Here is a 20551-nt window from a genome sequence, read left to right as displayed (position 1 = left end):
TAGCTAACCCACGTAGATTCTTTGTTTTTTCATGCTGGCAGTAGCTGAACTGTTACAGCACAAACAACATGTCCATTTACCCAAAAAGGTTGTGCTTTATCGTTGCAGCAAACCTCGGGTTGAGCAGTTCACCTTAGGTTATATTGGGCTTCCTGTAAGAGAATTTCCGTGTAAAACTTTAAATGTTAATGTATTTATTGTTATTGTATTTGTTATTTTAAGATCAATTATTGATGGATCTATAACTATTTAATTCTACTCAAAAACTATGAATAACATACATGTTATTTATTAACTGCTGTAACAAATAAGGAAAAAAATGACTTGCACATGCAGAGTATGTCTCTGCTATGCCAAAGAGGAGCTCACTATCTTTTTAGAAAAAGTGATTCCTGCACATTGCTGTTGGATGCTGTTGTTGTTGTTGTTGTTGTTGTTGGACGAGGTCATTCATTTACTGCTCAAAGAAAAAAAAATTTCCTTGGAATTTAGAGGAAAACAAAATTGAATCAGACCCACAACACCTCTAAAAAGCTCAGTGGTGAGTTCTTGTGCCCCGCAACCACACCTGCCTCCAAACCTACTTTAAACATAGTTTGGATGTTCTGTATATTCATTTACTCTCGTCACTGTTGGCCTATGTTTAACATTTACACAGCCCACAACATCCATTACAGCCACAGTCCAAATTTAAGCAATGTCAAGCTAATGCCCAACAAGGCTATGAAATGCAAATTTGATTTTATTTCTTCAGCTTTAGCACAATCTTTAAAATGCTTGACTGATATTTTGTGCAATATTTCTTTACTTTTTTGTGCTTTTTGGGAAAATTAGGCAAAAACCGGCAGCAAACCTAAAGCAAGATGTTTCTTGGAAAGAAATTACTTTGAATATGAGAAAATTATTCTCATCAAAACAGAAATATTGTAACCGGATGCTAAAAAGGGGTTTAAATATTAACATGTGAGTAATTTCTCTTGTCGGTACAGACATGATGACAGTATTCATCCATAAGTTAATTAAAATAAAAAACACTGCTGTGTCTTATAAAGGACTGCATTTAAGTAAAAATCCAAGGTACTTGTACCTAACTTGATCATTTCCATTTTCTGCCACTTTATACTTCTACTCCACAACAAGTCTGAGGGAAATATTGTAAAACATACAAAACATATGAATGACTTATATTATATTATGCATTACATAGATTAAACTACCCACCAGGATATAAAACAGTTCCACCGTGACAACATTAAAGTACCACTTACGTAATAATGTGTCAGTAATAATGATCCAGCAATATAATAGTTTAACACCTACAGGAGCCTTTCTGCATGATGCTAATACTTTACTGTACTTTTCTTAACTCAAATTTTAAATGCAGGACTTTTGTTTGTAACTATTTTTATAGTCTGCTATTACAACTTTTATTAAAGTAAATAATCTGAATACTTCTTCCACCATTGTCTGTCAGTGTCTTTTTAAAAAGTGAAAAGCATGGTTAGAGGTATAGATGCAGAAGTTACTGATCCTTCTAAGATTCTTCATCTTGGTGTATCTTTCAGTGTGGGACAAGGTCTTGTGAAACCAGCCATGTTTGAGCTTGTGGGGGGACCAGATGAGCTTCAGCCGATGCTAATAAACCACAAGCATGATATATTCCTGTACCTATGTGGACGTGAAATCTAGGTCTGGGGTGTTTTGGAACCACACATCTTCAACACTTGGCCAGTGTTCCCTGATCCTCAGCGATGATTGGCTGACAACCAGGTGGGTGGATCAGGAGAAAAACAAACATTGCGACAGGCTCTGCCACTCTGTACCTGTCTGTTTACTGCCTACGGTTGTTCACGTTAGACTCGGGTCAGATACCCTCTCTCAACCTTTCAGCCCATTCACCTCGCCGCTTTGTTTCGCCCTGCAACCATGAGGACTGCGGTGGTCGCTGTTGTCATGGTGATGTTGTGCGTGATGATGGTACACGCAGATGTGAAGCCGCAGAGAGATTTCAACCTGCAGAGGGTGAGATGGACAGATACACACATACATTCAGCTTTTTATGATGGTTTTTAAGCATAAATGTATTTAAATCAGTTGGGTTTGTTAAGTGAAGGGGTTTTGCTGTTAGTGCTCTCACTATTTGTTGTTTAGTGACTCCATCTGTGAGGGAACACTGTGTAGGGTTGCGTGTGTGTCTGTGTGTGTATAGTCAAAGTTTGGGAACAGCTACTCAGTTGGTGAAGCAAAACAAACATGGGTTTGAGTCTCGCCTCAGCCCTGGCAGTCAAGTCACAAATGGTTATGATTAATACATTTGTGAACCCTTCTTTTTCTGGTTTCGTCACACACCAGAGGTTGACCTCAAAGTCAAACTGACCTCCGTTTGACATTTCCCAAGGCAGATCTGCCTTGGGAAATGTCTTGAAAAGGAAGATCCTCACTTGTTTCCTGTTGCTGACATGATAGGCAACTGGATTTATCCCAGAAGGATTTCAAAGATCCCTATGGTGGGATTTATCAAAATGTCACTTAGTAGCCAATCTGGCGTGAGTTCAAGTGAAAATGCAGGACAACACCCAACCTGAAATTTTCGCTATGATTGTCTCCGTTTTTTTCGCCTTCCAATTCCCATGTCTATTCTTTATCTACAAAGCCTAAAGCAGCTCAAAGAATATGCAGCGGCAGATAATAGTTGTTTATTCCGTACCTAGGGCGTCATGCTGACACTGTCTTGTTAGTTAGTTGGTCAGGATGTCCATTCACAGAACATTCCCAGTCCCTCCATCCGGTCTGGGTTTTAAAGGGTCTATGTACAGATATGAGGAGATGCTGTGGTTTACAGCATGGTAAAAATACAGCTCTCTTGTTTTCCCATTGGGGCTGTTTATGCTAAAAATTGAGACTCTAAAAATCCATGTGTACATGTAAAACAGTCACAGAATGACAGATGTTCGATCAAGGAAGACATTTGTTTTACCCATGCCTATGCAAATTAAACGATAAGTCTGGTGATATTTTATATTTTTTTCATTGTCACACAACTCATAAAAAGTTGATCAAATTAATTGATCCCACTAACAAGTGTTGCCTGATATAGCTTATTCCTCTGTCCCACAGACTTTCATTTTTGTCTAAAAACAATTAAAAACACATCAGTGAGCCACACCATTGCACCGGGTGACATGTTCCTTCATTACGATGAACGTGGGAACTATAGTTTATTTCGAGTTGATCCCTCATACGACGTCATGCTGTCTTAAATACTAGCGCACCAAATCCACAACTGACAATAGTCCCTTCAAATTATTCACTGCTGCTGGGCAACCTTACCAACTACAGTGCCCAGCTGTTTTTAAAAAGGAAACTACACCTACATGACCTGTTTTTAATTAATTAAAAGCCGGTCACGTAGAGATTACCATCTTCAGCAGGGATCAGCGGGATTGGGGCTGAGAACCACATGCAGAGTATGGAGATCAGAAAGTACTGAGAGACAAGCTTACAATGTGCACTGTTGGTTTTGGTGTTACGTGTACCAGACTTATACTACAGATCCCAGAGAGTGTTTTCCTTTTTTTTCTTCTTTTTTATTAACAGAATCAGAAATTTTGACTTTTCAGAGCACAGAAAGCAAAGGTGTAACCTGTGCATAAATAAGGGCTATTGTTAAAGTCAAATATAGAGTAAAAAACTATTTAATACATATAATAGAGCTTTAATATCTCAACTTAAATTTGTGTGCCTATGTGTGTGTTTTCAGTTTGCAGGGAAATGGTACCGTGTGGGCCTGGCCTATGACTCTCCAGGTTTTGTCCCCTACAGAGACAAACTGAAGGCCTCCATGGGCATCATCACACTACTGCCAAACGGCAACGTTAACCTCACAATGTGGGACGCCACGTGAGTCTGTGTGTGCAGGGGTGACATGTGTGAGCACTGTCTATACATGGGCATATACAGTACAGTCCATGTTTGTGTAGACAGAGGTCTACGTATGTGCTAGTCAAAGAAGAGAGGGAAACAAGCAGAGGAAAGAGACAGATGAATGGGCAGGTTTGGAGAAGGTAAAGACACATTGTGTTTCCTCTGTATGCTTCAGACCTATGGGCTGTCAAAGTAAGCTGTACCAGTATGAGAAGACAAGCGTGCCGGGACAATTCACCTACTTCAGCACACGTAAGTCTCTGCTCACTCCTGATCACCTGTTTAAGTGATAAACAATTTCCTGGTTTGACCCTGAGAAAAAGAGAAGAGAAATGATATTTAATAAGCTTTGTGACTCTACTTTTCCCATGACAATGTCAATATTCGACTGGCACTCATTTGTTAGATTTTTTGTGATGCACTTGTACGGATTTTAATTTCGTTTATAGCTTTTTTTTTTTTTTTTGACTTAAAGTCTGCTTTTTAAAAAACTGTAGCACATTGAGATTTTCCTTTTTTTTAAAAAAAGTATTATAATTAGTATATAGTTTGTATTTGTGTTATATCTAACATTGTAAACAGCTATTGACACTGTCAATAAGTGTATTTTTCTGTAAAATTGTAATATATTGCAAATACGTGCACATTTTTGGATTTTTTCATTTTCATTCATATACATCATATGTTTCATATCATTGCCTTTGGTTTAGTGCATCCAATTTTATCCAATATAGACCCTCTATTTTTTTTAAATATCTTTTTATTTCTGCCAAACAATTTCATCTTAAATTCACAAAAGTCAAATCACGTAAATTTTAGGTTCTTATGATCAACAGAATTTACTAATTGCTCTACAAAGTCCATCGCAATGTCACGTACATGGTTTTCTATTCATTCTCATTTTTCTCTGGATAAGCTCATATTCGATACTGAAAACCAAGAAGTCTTTGTCCGTCTCCTCTGTGTCGTGTTTTCTGTCAGGTCATAACATGGTGAAGGACATCACAGTGGTGGACACAAACTACACTGAATACGCCGTGGTTCTCAAACACAAGGTTTTCAACAGGGAGTACACACAGCTGGCACTTTACGGTGAGACACACAAACACACACATTTTTACATGACACCTGCATATTTTAGCTTCACTGCAGAGTCAGTACTTTTCATCACTGTCTACATTTGTCTCTGGACTTATTTGCAGGCCGCTCTCAAAGAATCAGGAATGATGTAATTAATAAATTTAAAGCCATTGCCTTGTCCCAGGGTTTCCCCAGAGAGTCTATTCTGACTCCACCTCCAGCAGGTAAAGTAGGGCTAACACACGCGTAGACAGTATATACACATGTTCACCCAGATAATGGGGAGAAAGAAATGACCGTGAAGTTTTGTAATTCTTGTCTATATGTTCTTGCCAACAGAAAACTGCCCTCCATCCGGATCCGGACGTTAGGTGCGTCTATTTGTTTTGGAACATGTGAAAACAACGGTAGTCAACTGCAGATTCAGCGATGTGTGACAAGTCTTCAGTGTAAATTAGTCTCTGTTACTCCCTCCAGGTTCCCAGATGTAGCTGAGCTCTGGGTTGCGGTGTAATCTGATGTGCCGCTCCAGCTCTGTTTTTCCAGTCCACTTTGTCCTCTGCATTTACCATGAAGTACTGCAAAGAACTTTCTCTCAGCAAAGCAAATATCATCATTCTGGCTACAAACATGATAGAGAGCAAATACTGCTGATGAAATTTATAAATCCTCCTCTTTTATGTAATGTTTTAATTAATTTCTATTGTTCTGCTGTGTTGACCTTGTTAAATAAACAAAATAACCTCCAGGTCGTGTGTGTGTGTGTGTGTGTGTGTGTGTGTGTGTGTGTGTGTGTGTGTGTGTGTGTGTGTGTGTGTGTGTGTGTGTGTGTGTGTGTGTGTGTGTGTGTGTGTGTGTATACCTGTTCTCTAAGTATTTAAATCTTAGGCTTTATTGAACTATAACAAGCATATTAGCATGTGATTAGGCTGTTTTTTGTTTGTTTGTTTTACTTAATCACCAAAGACTTTACAAAAAAAAAAAATTTTCAATGCTGGTTTTTGCCTCAAGTATTTTTATATAAATCTTTTTTTTATGACCAGACACGTTAACTGAAGTTATTCTGAGTTTTCTGAATGTTAATCACCTGCCAGTGGTGGAAAGTAATTTGGTACATTTACTCAAGTACTGTACTTAAGTCAAATTTTCAGCATTAAAGAGATGTAGACATTAATGCATCAGTAATTATGTTCACTAACATAATAGATACAAACCTGAAATGAGCCCTTTCTGCATAATGAGTACTTCTACTTTTGGACCTTTAAGTATATTTTTATCCTAATACTTTAGTACTTTTACTTAAGTAAAAAAAAAAGGTTTAATGCATGACTTTTACTTGTAACAGAGTATTTCTTACATATTGCTACTTAAGTACCTCCAGACTGGATGCTGGTATGAATGTACGTGTGTGTGTGTGTGTGTGTGTGTGTGTGTGTGTGTGTGTGTGTGTGTGTGTGTGTGTGTGTGTGTGTGTATACCTGTTCTCTAAGTATTTAAATCTTAGGCTTTATTGAACTATAACAAGCATATTAGCATGTGATTAGGCTGTTTTTTGTTTGTTTGTTTTACTTAATCACCAAAGACTTTACAAAAAAAAAAAATTTTCAATGCTGGTTTTTGCCTCAAGTATTTTTATATAAATCTTTTTTTTATGACCAGACACGTTAACTGAAGTTATTCTGAGTTTTCTGAATGTTAATCACCTGCCAGTGGTGGAAAGTAATTTGGTACATTTACTCAAGTACTGTACTTAAGTCAAATTTTCAGCATTAAAGAGATGTAGACATTAATGCATCAGTAATTATGTTCACTAACATAATAGATACAAACCTGAAATGAGACCTTTCTGCATAATGAGTACTTCTACTTTTGGACCTTTAAGTATATTTTTATCCTAATACTTTAGTACTTTTACTTAAGTAAAAAAAAAAGGTTTAATGCATGACTTTTACTTGTAACAGAGTATTTCTTACATATTGCTACTTAAGTACCTCCAGACTGGATGCTGGTATGAATGTACGTGTGTGTGTGTGTGTGTGTGTGTGTGTGTGTGTGTGTGTGTGTGTCTGTCTGTTTGTGTGTGTTTGTGTGTGTGTATATTAACATATACACACATATATATATATATTATATATTATATATTATATATGTATGTATATATATATATATATATATATAGAGAGAGAGAGAGAGAGAGAGAGAGAGAGAGAGAGAGATGTATATAAAAATAAGTATAAGGAAGTGCTGAGTTGTGTCTTGTGTAAATAAGACCCTTACTCTGATATGAACACCAGGGGGCAGATTTGACTACACAAATATAATTTTTATGCTGTGAACAAGATGTCATAGCTTTATGTCACACTACACAGTAGTAGCTAATGCTGTACCTGGCTGTGTGACCAGATATTGTACAGGCTATAAGACCACACATTAATCCAACTGAAAATCTTTTTTTAATCACTCCCCACCCTGTCAGAGAAGAAACTTTTCCAACAGAAATTTTTTACTTCAGACGCTTTACTGTGGAAATATCATCACGGTGGAGGACAGCAGTGCAACCTTTTCCCTACTCATTATCAGCTGTTCATTTCGTCCATGTATTGACTGGCTGTTTGTTTACAAATTCTGAAGTCCAGTGATTCATTGCTGATTAGTTGGATGAACAAACATAATGACATGGATACGTTTTTGTGCACACAGCAACACACACAAAGGCAGATAATTATATGATCAGAGCTTTGTATTTAGTTTTGTGATTTTTTTTTTTTTTTTTTTTTTCTTGTAGTGCATTGGGAGAGAATTTACCAAATTGACATTCACACTATGTCGGTTTGACCCAGTGTAGCAGCAGTGAAGGAGGGACTGGTTGGTAAGGGACAGAGCCTCAGGAGGACAGACAGGCTCACAGGATGCAGAGAGTAGTGAGCCTGGTTTCTCTGCTGTTCCTAGGGTCAGCCTGGACCCTCCAGGGGGTCCAAGCGCTCCCAGAAACTCTTAGCCTCACACAGGAGAATTTTGACCTGGGCCGGGTGAGTGGCTCACATGAAACTTTTATTATTTCGTTTTCTTTGTGTGACAAAAAACTCTCTTCTTCAAATTTTCCTTCTTCCATCTTTTAGTCATGTGCTGACTTATTTTACTAAATTGTCATTTTTGTAATTCTTTCCTAACTTGCTACCTGCCACTTTTCTTTCTTTGTCTGTTTTTTTTTTAATCTGTCAAAATATGGTTATTAAACTAGTCAAAATGATGGTATCTAATCATTTTTCCTTTTGGGGAATTCCTTGCCATCACATGATGTTAGCAAAGTCCCCCGACCCTTTTGTGTCCTTCAAACTCAGTTCAACTGGAAATGGAAATTATCACTCATAAATGTAAAAGTTTTGTGAACGTATCAGATTTTGTACCAGATGAGTATAAAAGCACAAGTATAACCTATAAACAACAGCACTGTCCTTCACAGATTGCTGTTATGGCTGAATGCCCTTCCACGTGCTAATGCTTTGGATATTCACTTCTAATGTACAGTGAATATTTTCGCATTCCTTGCAGTTCATGGGGCAGTGGTATGAGGTGGCAGTGGTTTCCACCTGTCCTCACTACATGCAGCGCAAGAGGGGAAACCCCGTCATTGTTGCACTGGAGCTGCAACATGTCGCTTCTCAGAGCAACTTCACACTGACAGCCAGTACTTTCAGGTCAGACTCGCATCCATGCCAGCACACACACACAGTAGGTTAAACTCAGTGTAACCTATGTGTGCTTGTGTGTGTGAATGTAGGAATGGCTCATGTAAGCGGACGTCAACAAATTATAATTTGACCAACACGCCAGGACAATTCTTCTACCATGTTGCCAGTATGTGTCTCAGCTTCTTTCATATCCACATCCTTTTTTTTATCAAATTGTAAATTCTGTCCATACATTTCACACCACATTAACAAGGTTTTACTAATGTCAAACTAAAATGCAGCAGGCTTGGTACATCTGCCACCAACTGGTGCTCACAGATCTGTCATGCAACATATTGCGAACACGTTCCTTCCTGCAGGGTTTGGAGCAGATGTTGATTCCTACGTCGTTCATACCAACTATGAGGAGTATGCAATGATGCTCCTGCTGAGCACAGAAAAACCATCAGGAAATAAAACCACCATAGTCAAGCTTTATAGTGAGTGACCGTTCCCTGAATCTATCAAAATGACAATTTGTTTTACCTCTTTTCTATGAATGTGTTGTTTTTCATCTGATATGTTCGACAGTGTGTGTGACAGAAATTCTGCCTTGTTCAGGTCGATCCGTGGACGTGAGTCCCGATGTGCTGGACAACTTCAAAACATTGGTGAGGCAACATGGAACGAGTGATGGCGCTATCATCATGAATCAGAACAAAGGTGCGTTTGTTGCGTGCCCACGCGTTTTTCTCACAGAAGAGATTTTGACTCGTCATAGCAGGAAAAGCAAAGGTGAAACTTAATGCAAAGGCAACAGCCACATTCCATTGTGGTGGCAAGTGAGGCTGCATTCACAGTAAGAGTGAAAATACTATTATGTTTGAAACAGGGACTAGATTTTCTAAACAGAAACCCCCTTACCATCTTCCCAGGTGAGTGTGTTCCAGGTGATCAAGCGACAGAGCCCAGTACTCAGACTCAGGTACGTAACTGAAATGACAATTGCATACTGCAACCACATATCTGTGTCTGTAATAAGAAGGATCCTTCACCAGCTGTGGGCGTCTTGCATAACTATCATTCAGATTTCTGTTCCCGAGAGGTCGAGGAGAAATGTGGTGCCACACGTGGACTCTGGTAATATTGGACCATGTAAGCGGACAAATGACTCATTATCTGAAGAAATTACATAAACTCTAGTGTTTATACAAGCTTTCTTTGGTTTAAAGAATAATCTCCACTCATAATACATCGCCTCAGGCTCCCACAGATCACACATGGTAGCCCATGGGAGCAGTGGTGTACAACTGTAAATTCATACTGTACTGTAAAATACTATAGGGTATTTTTTGTACCCATGTATCCAATGTCACTGCCATTTTATTCATTTATTTTGGCATTTTAATGCTTTTATTAGAGCGAGAAATGACAGGAAATCAGGAGAGAGAGGTGAGAATGACCTGCAACAAAGGTCCTCGGCCAGGTGCAAATCACTGTCGTTGCCGTTCATGGTCGGCACCTCTTAGGCCCTCAGGGCAACCCACCATTGGCATTTCATAAACTATGACTGGCATTTTCACCACGCTGTTTAATTCAGATCCTCTTTGTGTGCATACAAATCCTAGATGAATAATAAAAAAAATACACATAGTATTTCTGTCCATTTTTAGCATATTAATCAATGTTTTTTTCTCTGTTACAAGTCGAGAGATCATCACATGGACAAACTGAAGAGGAGGATCATCACACAAACACTCATGAGACATTCATGTTGTCACATGCATAAACTGATTGTGAAAAATATAATCTTCAATGGATAAAACAGCTGTTTTGTTAGTACTGATTTCCTGTCGGTACATGAACATGTTAATGTAGCAATATTTAATCGTGGTATTGCATTTTCATATATATGAAATACTTGGTAAGTCCAAATGAATCTGTAATGTAGGCCGAGTATATACTGAAGCCCATACTGTATACCTTATGATGCAAAGTATGAAAATACTATTGGGATACGTTTGACTGAACCTCAGATCATTTTCAAACATTTGACATACGTTAAAGACAAACAAAGTTAGAAAGAAATGGAAAATATAAAGTCCTGAGGTCCTGTCACACCATTAAAGTATCTTTTCATAATTATTGATTTATTGCTTCTCAGTGACCTGTAGGAATTTCTATTTCATCCTCACTCAAAGTCTCCGATCTATCTGCTGAATGCCGGCCTAACATTTTCTGCTTTTTATGCTGACATAATGTTATGTTGTATGTTACTGATTACTTTCTAAATACAGATAATAAAGTAGAATACTAAAAAATAAATAGTTGTGGGCAGTATTTATTATTTAGATCCACTGGCTCAACTGGCTTATTCTGGATAATATGCTCTTTGGATGAAAAGCAATAGGTGAGGTTGCAGAAGAAAACACAGGGATATTCGTGATAAATATACAATGTCATTTAAAATGCTTACTGGTTTTCTGTTGAACTGGTTGACATGGTGGGAGGTAGGTGCAGTAAGCACAGCTGAGGACAAGTCACAGTCGGCTGCGGCGGCTGCGACACACAGCTCATGGAGGAAACTGAAGGTGCTTTAAGACCCGTAGAGCCAGTGTTTGGCTACCGGCTAAGTCGTTGGCTCCGTGGCATCTTTACACCGTTTGTTCACATGCCCCGAGGCATTACGGGAGTCGTAGTTCAAAAACGTAGACCGGGCGTTGTGCCGGGATATGGGCCCTGCTCTAGATGGCCTACCTGTAGAATTTGACAAGATAACTTTAAAAAAAAAAAAAAAAAGGAAGTCCTATCCAGCAGAAGACACTTGCAATGCAAACTTCCCATGTATATGGCGCATGCATAATACAGGATGAAATGAGTTGTTACTCATTTGTCTCTCAGATAAAGACATGTATGGATTTATTGATGTTGCCAAACCTGTGAAGTCCAATGTTTAATTGGCCAGGCTGTCCAGGCAAGTCAGAGCCCAAAGAGACAGAGACAGACAAGCAGTACTTTGCTCTTTTATTTGTTTGTTTTTTTACTTGGCTGTGGGAGTGTACGTGCAGGGGCCACAGCACACATTTAACAGGTCAGTGCCCTGTCCCCCTCGGAAGAGTTGAAAGGGGGTTAGCCCTTTCCTGGGATTCGGTGTGTCAGACTTCAGTCCTCTCAGAGACAAGTGGGCAGACAGGCTTATAGGATGCAGACAGCAGTGATCCTGGTTCCCCTTCTGGTTCTGGGATGGACCTGGACCATCAAAGGGCTCCCTCTCCTCCCAGAACCTCTCTACACCACGCAGGAGAACTTTGACCTGGCCCGGGTGAGTCGCTGACTTCTGCATTCTTGCATTTTATTTTTTTTTTACCTCCTTCATGTACAGTTTTCTGTCGTTTTGAATGAATACATTCAGTGTGTTAAGATTAAAAGCAGAGGCTCAGAAATGCAATTCTGTTCTTCCTATGTGTTCTCTTTTCTGTCCTTTTCTTTCTGTTATTTGTTGAATACCATTTACTCGACATGTCGGAGATAAAATGCTCAGTTCTGCAGGCAGTGGAAGCCTTCATATATTAATGACCTCAAAATACATATCTTGTAGAAGATAAAACCTGCGGGGATGTTTATGCCTAAAAAATGTTGGGAACGATAAAGCAGTTTGGAACAAAGACGTCAGTTTCTGTTACACAGTGGAAAATGAACAAGTGTTAAATTGTGTGTGCGAAGTGAGATTAAGCAATGATTAAGTTCAAAAAATTCAACACGGTTTTCATTGGGAAGGCTGCACTGAGCCCTATGCATTACTGGTCTCAGCAGTGCAAAATAAATGCTTTATTAACATCTTCATTTTTTTTTAGCACTTTGCAAATGCGTGTTTTTTTTTTTTTTTAAGTGGCCTAAACCACATTTTTTATGTTTTTGGTCTGCTATACTGAACCAACAGTACTGTGCCTATTTCAGTTATAGGCTTTAAGTGTGTTATTTTAGTAAACTGGACAGTATATTATGACATCTCTTCCCAACAGTTTCTAGGAACGTGGCATGATGTTGCCATGGCAAGTACATGTCCCCACATCCAAAGTCACAGGGGAGATGCAGCCATTGGTAAACTGGTACTGCAGAGAGGCACCACTGAAGGAAAACTCAAGATGACAAAATCCGTACTCAGGTGAGTAAGAAGTGTATGTATCACACAAACCCACAGAAACACACAAGGGGAAAAATATATATCTTTTCGAAAGGTATAGTTGCTCAGCTAACAGATTAAAATAAGAAAAAGAAATATTTGTAAAAAAGAAAACAATACATGCATGCAATTATTGCTAAATAAAAAATAGGCAAATAGCAGCACTTAAAAATTAAAAGATATTTTAGGGAAATGCAAAATTGGCAGAAATCGTGGGGAAAAACTATGTAAATAGCAAATGTAACTGCATATTATGTAAATGATTATGCACAGACACAGGCCCATCCTATCAATGCTTTGTGAAGATGACATCAACAGCACTGCAGTGCAACATCCAAAATAAAGTGTAGAAAATCTGATACATCTGATACATTTAGCACAGATTAGTCAGATTCAGTCGAATGCTTTCTGCATTATACATGATGTAAAAGGAACCTACAACTGTGAACATGCGACCTGTCACACGAACGTGTGTGTGTGTGCGTGTGCGTGTGTGTGTGTATGCGCGCGTGTGCGTTTGCGTGCGTGTGCGCAGACATGGAACATGTAAGGAGATCTCTGGGGATTACGAGCTAACCACCACACCAGGACGGTTCTTCTACCACAACGCAAGTACGTATCTCTCTCTTCCATGCAGCGCTCTTTCCAGTGACGCCTCTACAGGTAGTGTGACTCTCCCTGTGCTCTCCATCCTGCAGACTGGGGGGCAGACGTGGAGGCCTACGTGGTTCACACAAACTACAATGAGTATGCGATCGTGATAATGACCAAACAGAAACTGGCAGGGGAGAAGACCACATCAGTTAAGCTTTACAGTAAGTGGACACTCTGTAGAGACACTGGCATATTCATTCTTTTTTTTACCAGTGTTGTATTTTGCTCTTTTAAAATTTTAAATTCTGCTAAATAAACCACAAAACAAAATCAATCTAGTTCCTACAATTAGTTTTAATGTATTCAAGTGTTAGGATTTCCCCTAATTTATGGTAAAATAGACCATATTCGTTTATATGAATAAATTCTCACACAATATTTTAAATCAAATTGAATAAATTGTCTCTAATGAAATGTATGATTACATATTGAAATCAGTCATTTTGACAAAAGTTAATGTCTGACTAGTTTAAGTTAAAGTCATCATTAGGTGAATTTAAAAACACTCTTCTACCTCAAACCCTTACACCGTGTTAAAAATGCCTTTAACATCTGCTTCAGCTAAGCTACTCTGTCCTCTTCAGGTCGAACTATGGCTGTGAGAGCCACTGTGCTGGATGACTTCAAAACACTGGTCAGACAACAGGGGATGAGCGACGACACTATTGTCATCAAGCAGAACAGAGGTACAACACAGAGGCACAGAGTGTCACAAACGTGCCTGCACCAACGTGCCTCTAGATACGAAACATTCAGACGATATTTTGACAGAGCGTTCGAGGTGCGTGGAGGGAGATGGCAACGTCACTCAGATCTCCACTGACATTTTTGTTGGAGCAAGGCAGCATAAAAACAAGAACGAGACATTAAGACCACTGAAGATGTTAAAAGAGTCTATGCGTCTAAATGATGTGTTTTCATTTCATGTCTGCCCAGGTGACTGTGTTCCTGTAGAGCAGGTGGCAGAACCACCAGCTCAGCCTGAGCCTCAGGTACAAATAAAATAAAAGCACATTTAACTAATCAAACTTTTATTGTTATATGATGCATCGTCTGTCTTACAATAATTGACCAATTGAGGATGTTTTTTTACTCTTCTTGCTGAGTAGGTCAAATACAAGTGGTTTTAAGTCAAATAATTATAAATCCCGTCTTTACAGTAGTTGTAGTATATTACTAAAAACACTGGCAGCAGCAGTAGCAGCAGTTCATTTATATAGGGATACCTAAAATGACATTTAATGCTGGTCATATTTTTCTGACTGTAAAGCAGGAGAAAATGAAAATTGATTTCATGTTAACATGCCCTGCTCAGATGGCCGTAAAAATGCAAACTAGACCAGCTTGCTGTCCTGCTGTGCTCTCGGTGGAACAGTAAAATAACAGTATAAAAGTTGTTTGAAGAAGTATAATGGTAAATACCCCAAATAAAAATCATGATTTTTCCTCAAGTAAAACTACAGATGTATTCGCAACAGATGTACAGTATACATATAATTTAAAAGTACATATTATAAAAATAGTCCCTTTTAGAGAGTTAGATTATTAGTTCAAATTAATGTGGACAATGCATTTTAGTTTTGTTCAATTAATATTGGCAAGGCATGCTTAATTAAACTATTAATGTAATGCTGCAACTGTACAAAAAATGAAGTTTTGTATATTAGTAACTCCCTCTGTAAAATGTGATATAGCTCTGAAAAGCTATTGGAACAAGGAGTTAGAGAATATAGGATGCTGTCATTTTAAACAGCATAAGGGACAGTATTAGAGAGAATACTTGGAATATTTGTAGTACAGGCGGCTTTGTATCTCTGACTGAGTCTGTCTGTGGCTCTCATCCAGCGGGTCAGGAGAAATGCGGTGCCGTCTCTAGCTCCTGCAGAGGAGGAGGGTTCTGGTGATGACTCACCGCTTTTCAATGGAACCGGTACGAGAGCTGCGTACTCAGTTGATTACTGACATACTATGATAGGCTTACATATGAGCGTACGGCATAACACATGCATGAAAATTAACGAGTGCTGAACGGAAGATCAGAGATCTTGATTCTGATCTTGTAACTGTGTAACTGTTGTAACCCCCCCCCCAGAGGCCTGTAACGCAGCACCAGACACAGGACCATGTTTTGGGCTGATCAAAAGTACTACTACAACGCAACCTCAATGAGGTGTGAAATCTTTAACTATGGAGGATGTCTGGGCAACCAGAACAACTTTGAAAATGAGAGAGAGTGTCTGCAGAGATGTCGCACTGAGGGTGAGGAGTGAAAAACACAACACAACATCTGCATATGGGATTATCATGCAATACATAGAACATCAATATTTTTGCCCATTGCTAGTTTATTCTGTCAGTGCATTTTTGTTTTGTTTCGTCCTGTTTTTTTTCTTTCTATGCGTTTGCTGAAGGGGGCACGCATAAAAAGAAAAAAAAAAAATCTTCAAGAATGACAGTTTGAAAAAGGGACTACCAGAACAGAACTGTCAAACAGATCCTTGGGCCAGAATTAAGTAATGCTGACTGTCATGATGCACATGTGTGGGCTGGAAAAAAATATGCGACCAAAAAAAAAAACTTCCATAAAAAATATCAACACTGGATTGCTCCGTGTCTCCAGCTGTGTGCCGTCTGCCCGTGGTAGCCGTACACTGCACAGGTCAGCCACCCATCTGGGCCTTTGACTCCACCATCGGTCTGTGTGTGCGCTACAAACAGGACTTCTGCCAGGCCAACAGCAACAAGTTCTACAGCAAGGCTGAGTGTGAGGAGTACTGTGGGGTGGTTAAAGGTGAGATGCTGAATTAAATAAAAAGACAGGAATGCAGAACAGAAACACAAGCAGAATGCAAATGGAAACAAGGACACATCTAGATGACCCAGCCCACGGAAAACCAACTGACTGATTCCTGTCGAAGAAAGAGAATTCAGCACACTGATATCACTGCTGTTACCTGATAAACACCAGGAAGAAAACTTGGTTAAACTGCCTCCACCCACATAGGATAAATGTATCTAATGTCTTTTTGCTCTTTTACAGACACATAGCTCCTGAAGGAAAAACTACATGAGATGAGGAAACATCGCTGCTCACCTGTCACGGATGGAACGAGTGATGGAACGTAAATTGGCATCACACAAGGCGCAGATTATGATTTTGTCGCAGCACTCACAAAATATGAGAAGTTATATCACAACCAATCACCAATAAAGGAAGTCATTATTCTGTTTGGCTGGTGTTTTTATTGTTTATAGTATTCCCATTGGCTTGTGCTGATGTAGTTGCCTCCTGGGTTCCACAAATACATACAGATGACACGACACAAAAATCTAGACTTTCTCCCTTTTCAGGTTCACATTAAAGATACCACTTATATGCTCTCGCCATGTTCTTTTCATGCTCACAGACCAGGTTACTTCTATAGTCCAGATTATTGACCACGGGGTTAAAGATCTTGTTCAGAGTAAACTAGTGGTGGTTGTAGATTGTATGCACTGTATACAGTATCTTCTCTATGTTTAAAACTGAGTGAGAATGTTTCCATTTCTCAAAATCTGCACTCGCTTGGATAAAGGGTTATTTATCTAATACGACTCCTAGTCCTAGTTGTGGAGGAGTTTATTATGATGGCTGCCTTTCTGACTCTGTGAATGTTTGCTGTGTGGTGGCACAAGGGACCTGGCTCTCTCACCTACGATAGATGCATGACCGGGTATGTATTAATAATCTAGGCCTGGATTCAGCCAAATCCCTAATTATTGTAACAAGGCCCAAACTATCTTGCAATCCTCGGTTAATCCTATCATTTCTGGGTTTCCCATTTGAATGAGTTTAAGAGACCAGACAGTTGCATATCACTTTGAATTACCGTCTCATTTGTTCTCAGCACACTGTTCACATGCTGTGAAGAAAATGAAAGAGCCATAATAATTAGCAATTATTCCTATATCCCTTAAAGCATTTATGATATAAAATTGATGTATCTTGATTGGTTCCAACCCACTTTGAGTGTTGCTCTGTAGTTTTTTTTTCTGCAGCTGATTAGGTGGATATACAAAAGCTGCACAAGCTCTGCACCGTCCAGATAGCCTTAGCATTGTCTAAACGCACTACGCAACATCTAATATCTAACTTTGGTAGCTCGATGAGCTCGGATGAGCAGCGCTGTTTCTTCGACTCACTCAGTTTGCCTTCAGCAAACAGGTTTTCCTGCACTGAATTTCAGTTGCTCTGCCTCAAAAAACAACTAACAGAATAAACATATTAACAACAGACTTAAACGTTGGACTAGAGAGTTACTGCGACTTCAACAAATCAATAAATGCCATGATGTGGCAGAAGAGGAATCAGTAACAAGTGCATTTTTTTTTTTTTCCTGTATTATTGTGTCTTTTCTACAGATTTGCAGTATCTTTATTCTTGGATATGGGCACAACACAGGAAAGAAGAGTCATCCTCTCCGCTGTTGCTGGTGTCTTCTGTTGGTTGAAACTTTACACCTGATTACTTGTTTGTTTGTATGTAGGTTTTCATGTTTTGGACTTTTCTTGAAACTTGAAGTAATAACTAATGAATAACTAATAATAATAATAATGACAGCTAATAATAACTCATAGATATCTGAAATGTGACAAGGAGCCCCAGTTAGACAATGACTTTTTTCTAAGGGTTCACAAGCCAAATGGTTGGGAGCCACTGGTTTAATCTGTAACAATTTGTTGTATTTTATAAGCTAACCATGTGGAGTTTTTTTAAGCAAAACCTTTATCTGTAAGTTAACTGGTGATGCTACTAGTAAGTAGATCTGTTGTTGGTTCAGGAGAACCTGTTTTTCCTGTAGGAAAACGTTACTCATTTTAACTTATCATTCAGAGTTTCAACGTGAACCAGTATTACATACAGTAAGGAGGCCATTAAAGAAATATAATGATTTTGTTTCTGCGCTATCTATTGTAATATACAAAGTTATATCATAATGGATCATTATTATAAAAAAAAACATTACTCACTTTGCCGATGTTTTTTTAACTTGATACTTCATTGCATTTCCTTATCTTATGAGACCTCATCTGTAAAACTTGATTAAATATAGTGGATTTTCATATGGTCTGTATTGGTGTAAACAGTACTTTGTATGCAGCATTATAATTCCCAAATCCCAATTAAGTCGATCTGGATCTATGTTGTTTGAGATTTTAAAGCAGTTTTAATTGGAGGTGTAACAGGGATTTCAACCTATTTTACTGTATGTAAATACTGTCCACTTGTCTCTAAATTACTTTTTGACAAACAAAAAATATATATTTGTTAATACATAGTCCTCATAACATATAAAGCATGAAATATTTCCTTACTTGATTTAATAACAATGCCTTAAAGTGATTCTTTATTTTGTTCCTGCACGGCAAAGGGAGGTGTTGCCTCTTCGAAACCTTTCCACTTACTGAGTTTTATAGGGACAGTAGAAATGAAAAATATATATCTAGAGATTTTCCAGTTATTATCATGATTATTAAACATACACTAGTGGGGTGTGTGGGACCCCAAACAGTGAGGAAATATAGTCAATCTCAGTAAAACCAAAGGATTCAATGGGCCTTTGTCATCTTCTGGCCTACTGATTTTCATTGTGTGGGCATAACCAGGAGGGGGCGCTATTTCTCTATTTCAAGATGATTCACATGTATTTCACAAGATTTTAACACAGAACAGTAAAAGACACAGACAGCACACAACAGAACCTTCCTCGTTCCTGTGTCATTAACTCTTCTCCATCAATTTAACTCTCTTCTCGCTGTTTACGTTTATTTTTTACAGCAAATGAGTCATTCAATGCTGCAAAATCACCACATAACCTCATCACTACTTCCTCTCTCTCCCTCTCCCTCTCCCTCTCTCCCTCTCTCTCTCCCCCTCCTGCGAAGGAGCCAGGCTTCCTGCTCTTAGTTCCCAGAGTTCCCGGCTGCTGGCAGTAGAATGCTGGGAATATCCGGAGAGGAAAGGGAAGTGACATCACAGCGGTGACCTTCCGTACCAGGCCATATCACCTGGTGCTGCCGGGAGGAGAGCTACCAAACAAGTGCAAACGCACACACACACACACACACACACACACACACACACACACACACACACACACACACACACACACATACATGCACATTCACTGAGACACACTTATTGACACACTCGGACACCTCAGCTTGCTTTTCAAGAGAACAGCAAGAGTAAGAGAGGAAAACATTTTTAGCAAGTTCCCACGAAGAGAGAAAGGAAGCGATAACTTCAATTAGTCATGCACAAAACTTTCCAGTACCTTTGCATAGATGGGCTGGGCTAACCACATATTTGACAGGAAAATTCCCACCACGCTTCAGCTGGTTCATCACAACAGTGAGCTCTGTGTGTCCTTCTAGATGTTTGCCAGCCTTTAAGTTTTTCTAACTGGCTGACCACTGGCTGAGTTGGTCAGTATTACTCATTGTAAGCGCACAAAATGCAGTCAGTTCCACGCTGTCTGGTGCTCTGCAAGCCTACGAATTCAAAGAAATGTTTAGGCTTCTGATTAACTAGAATTGGTTTGTTGCAAGTTAGAAGGAAAGTAAGAGAGGGTAGAGTTGTTTTTTTTAATTCAGGACAATTAGAAGAATAAAACAAAGCCCACCTCCTCCCTCGCTGCACCTAATACTCCCCCTACTGTCCAAGCGAAGCTGAAGGCCTCCAGATTGTCCACCACCCTGCTGAAAGCATGCTTTACCCTCTGCCAGGCCTTCAGTAGCCCTTTTACTGTGACACCTGCTTAATTAGCATTTGGAAATATGAAATGAACCAGAGTCTGGACATTTTATTATTTCAAGTGCTGTACCTAAGTATTATTTTGAGGTACTTGTTCCTCACTGTTCCCCACTACATTTCAGAGGAAATTAATGTACTTTTTGCTACACTAAATTTATTTGAAAGCTATAGTTACTAGTTACATCTCAAAATTCATATCATTTTACATTAAAAACATACAGTATTTTAAGCTTGTGAAATAAA

General features: G+C 38.9%; 3 protein-coding genes and 1 long non-coding RNA gene across 8 annotated transcripts; 3 read left to right on the top strand and 1 right to left on the bottom strand.

Moving 5' to 3' along the window:
- Window positions 1-20: 20 nt before the first annotated feature.
- ptgdsa (prostaglandin D2 synthase a) lies at window positions 21-5735 on the top strand. 3 transcript variants are annotated; one of them, XM_040156819.1, is made up of 8 exons: window positions 21-1770; window positions 1891-2022; window positions 3761-3900; window positions 4100-4176; window positions 4906-5016; window positions 5127-5228; window positions 5344-5375; window positions 5482-5735. In XM_040156819.1, the coding sequence occupies exons 2-7, from the start codon at window positions 1927-1929 to the stop codon at window positions 5373-5375; spliced, it is 558 nt and encodes a 185-aa protein (XP_040012753.1). In that variant the 5' UTR covers window positions 21-1770; window positions 1891-1926; the 3' UTR covers window positions 5482-5735. The 3 variants fall into 3 exon arrangements, with proteins under 3 accessions (XP_040012753.1, XP_040012754.1, XP_040012752.1); XM_040156818.1 differs by lacking the exon at window positions 21-1770 and having other exon boundaries at window positions 1800-2022; XM_040156820.1 differs by lacking the exon at window positions 21-1770 and having other exon boundaries at window positions 1798-2022; window positions 5344-5735.
- Window positions 5736-7773: 2038 nt separating this feature from the next.
- LOC120806688 (protein AMBP-like) lies at window positions 7774-11183 on the top strand. 3 transcript variants are annotated; one of them, XM_040158066.1, is made up of 8 exons: window positions 7774-8033; window positions 8557-8702; window positions 8786-8862; window positions 9056-9175; window positions 9297-9398; window positions 9611-9660; window positions 9764-9830; window positions 10382-11183. In XM_040158066.1, the coding sequence occupies exons 1-8, from the start codon at window positions 7914-7916 to the stop codon at window positions 10462-10464; spliced, it is 765 nt and encodes a 254-aa protein (XP_040014000.1). In that variant the 5' UTR covers window positions 7774-7913; the 3' UTR covers window positions 10465-11183. The 3 variants fall into 3 exon arrangements, with proteins under 3 accessions (XP_040014000.1, XP_040013999.1, XP_040013998.1); XM_040158065.1 differs by having other exon boundaries at window positions 8978-9175; window positions 9297-9346; XM_040158064.1 differs by having other exon boundaries at window positions 8978-9175.
- Window positions 9911-11651, bottom strand: LOC120806689. Its single transcript, XR_005709729.1, has 3 exons — window positions 11613-11651; window positions 11152-11432; window positions 9911-10299 (listed from the first exon to the last, which is right to left on the bottom strand). It is a non-coding gene; the product is annotated as an uncharacterized LOC120806689 (long non-coding RNA).
- On the top strand, window positions 11461-19029 carry LOC120806687 (protein AMBP-like). Its single transcript, XM_040158063.1, is given in 11 exon segments — window positions 11461-11997; window positions 12698-12840; window positions 13394-13470; window positions 13557-13673; window positions 14097-14198; window positions 14449-14504; window positions 15358-15442; window positions 15605-15649; window positions 15652-15771; window positions 16133-16303; window positions 16553-19029. Coding segments are annotated over 11 exon segments (1044 nt in total). The 5' UTR covers window positions 11461-11877; the 3' UTR covers window positions 16561-19029.
- The last annotated feature ends 1522 nt before the right edge of the window (window positions 19030-20551 follow it).

This window comes from Xiphias gladius, chromosome 20, assembly GCF_016859285.1.
Source record: "Xiphias gladius isolate SHS-SW01 ecotype Sanya breed wild chromosome 20, ASM1685928v1, whole genome shotgun sequence".
Classification (NCBI taxonomy): Eukaryota; Metazoa; Chordata; class Actinopteri; order Istiophoriformes; family Xiphiidae; genus Xiphias; species Xiphias gladius.
This window is presented reverse-complemented; position numbering and strand designations above follow the sequence as displayed.

Coding starts and splice junctions, on each gene's coding strand:
- LOC120806688 (XM_040158064.1), top strand. CDS start 7,914: ATGCAGAGAGTAGTGAGCCTGGTTTCTCTGCTGTTCCTAGGGTCAGCC. Junction 8,034..8,556: donor AGAATTTTGACCTGGGCCGG/GTGAGTGGCTCA, acceptor CATTCCTTGCAG/TTCATGGGGCAGTGGTATGA. Junction 8,863..8,977: donor ATTCTTCTACCATGTTGCCA/GTATGTGTCTCA, acceptor ACTAAAATGCAG/CAGGCTTGGTACATCTGCCA.
- ptgdsa (XM_040156819.1), top strand. CDS start 1,927: ATGAGGACTGCGGTGGTCGCTGTTGTCATGGTGATGTTGTGCGTGATG. Junction 4,177..4,905: donor ATTCACCTACTTCAGCACAC/GTAAGTCTCTGC, acceptor GTTTTCTGTCAG/GTCATAACATGGTGAAGGAC. Junction 5,017..5,126: donor CACACAGCTGGCACTTTACG/GTGAGACACACA, acceptor ACTTATTTGCAG/GCCGCTCTCAAAGAATCAGG.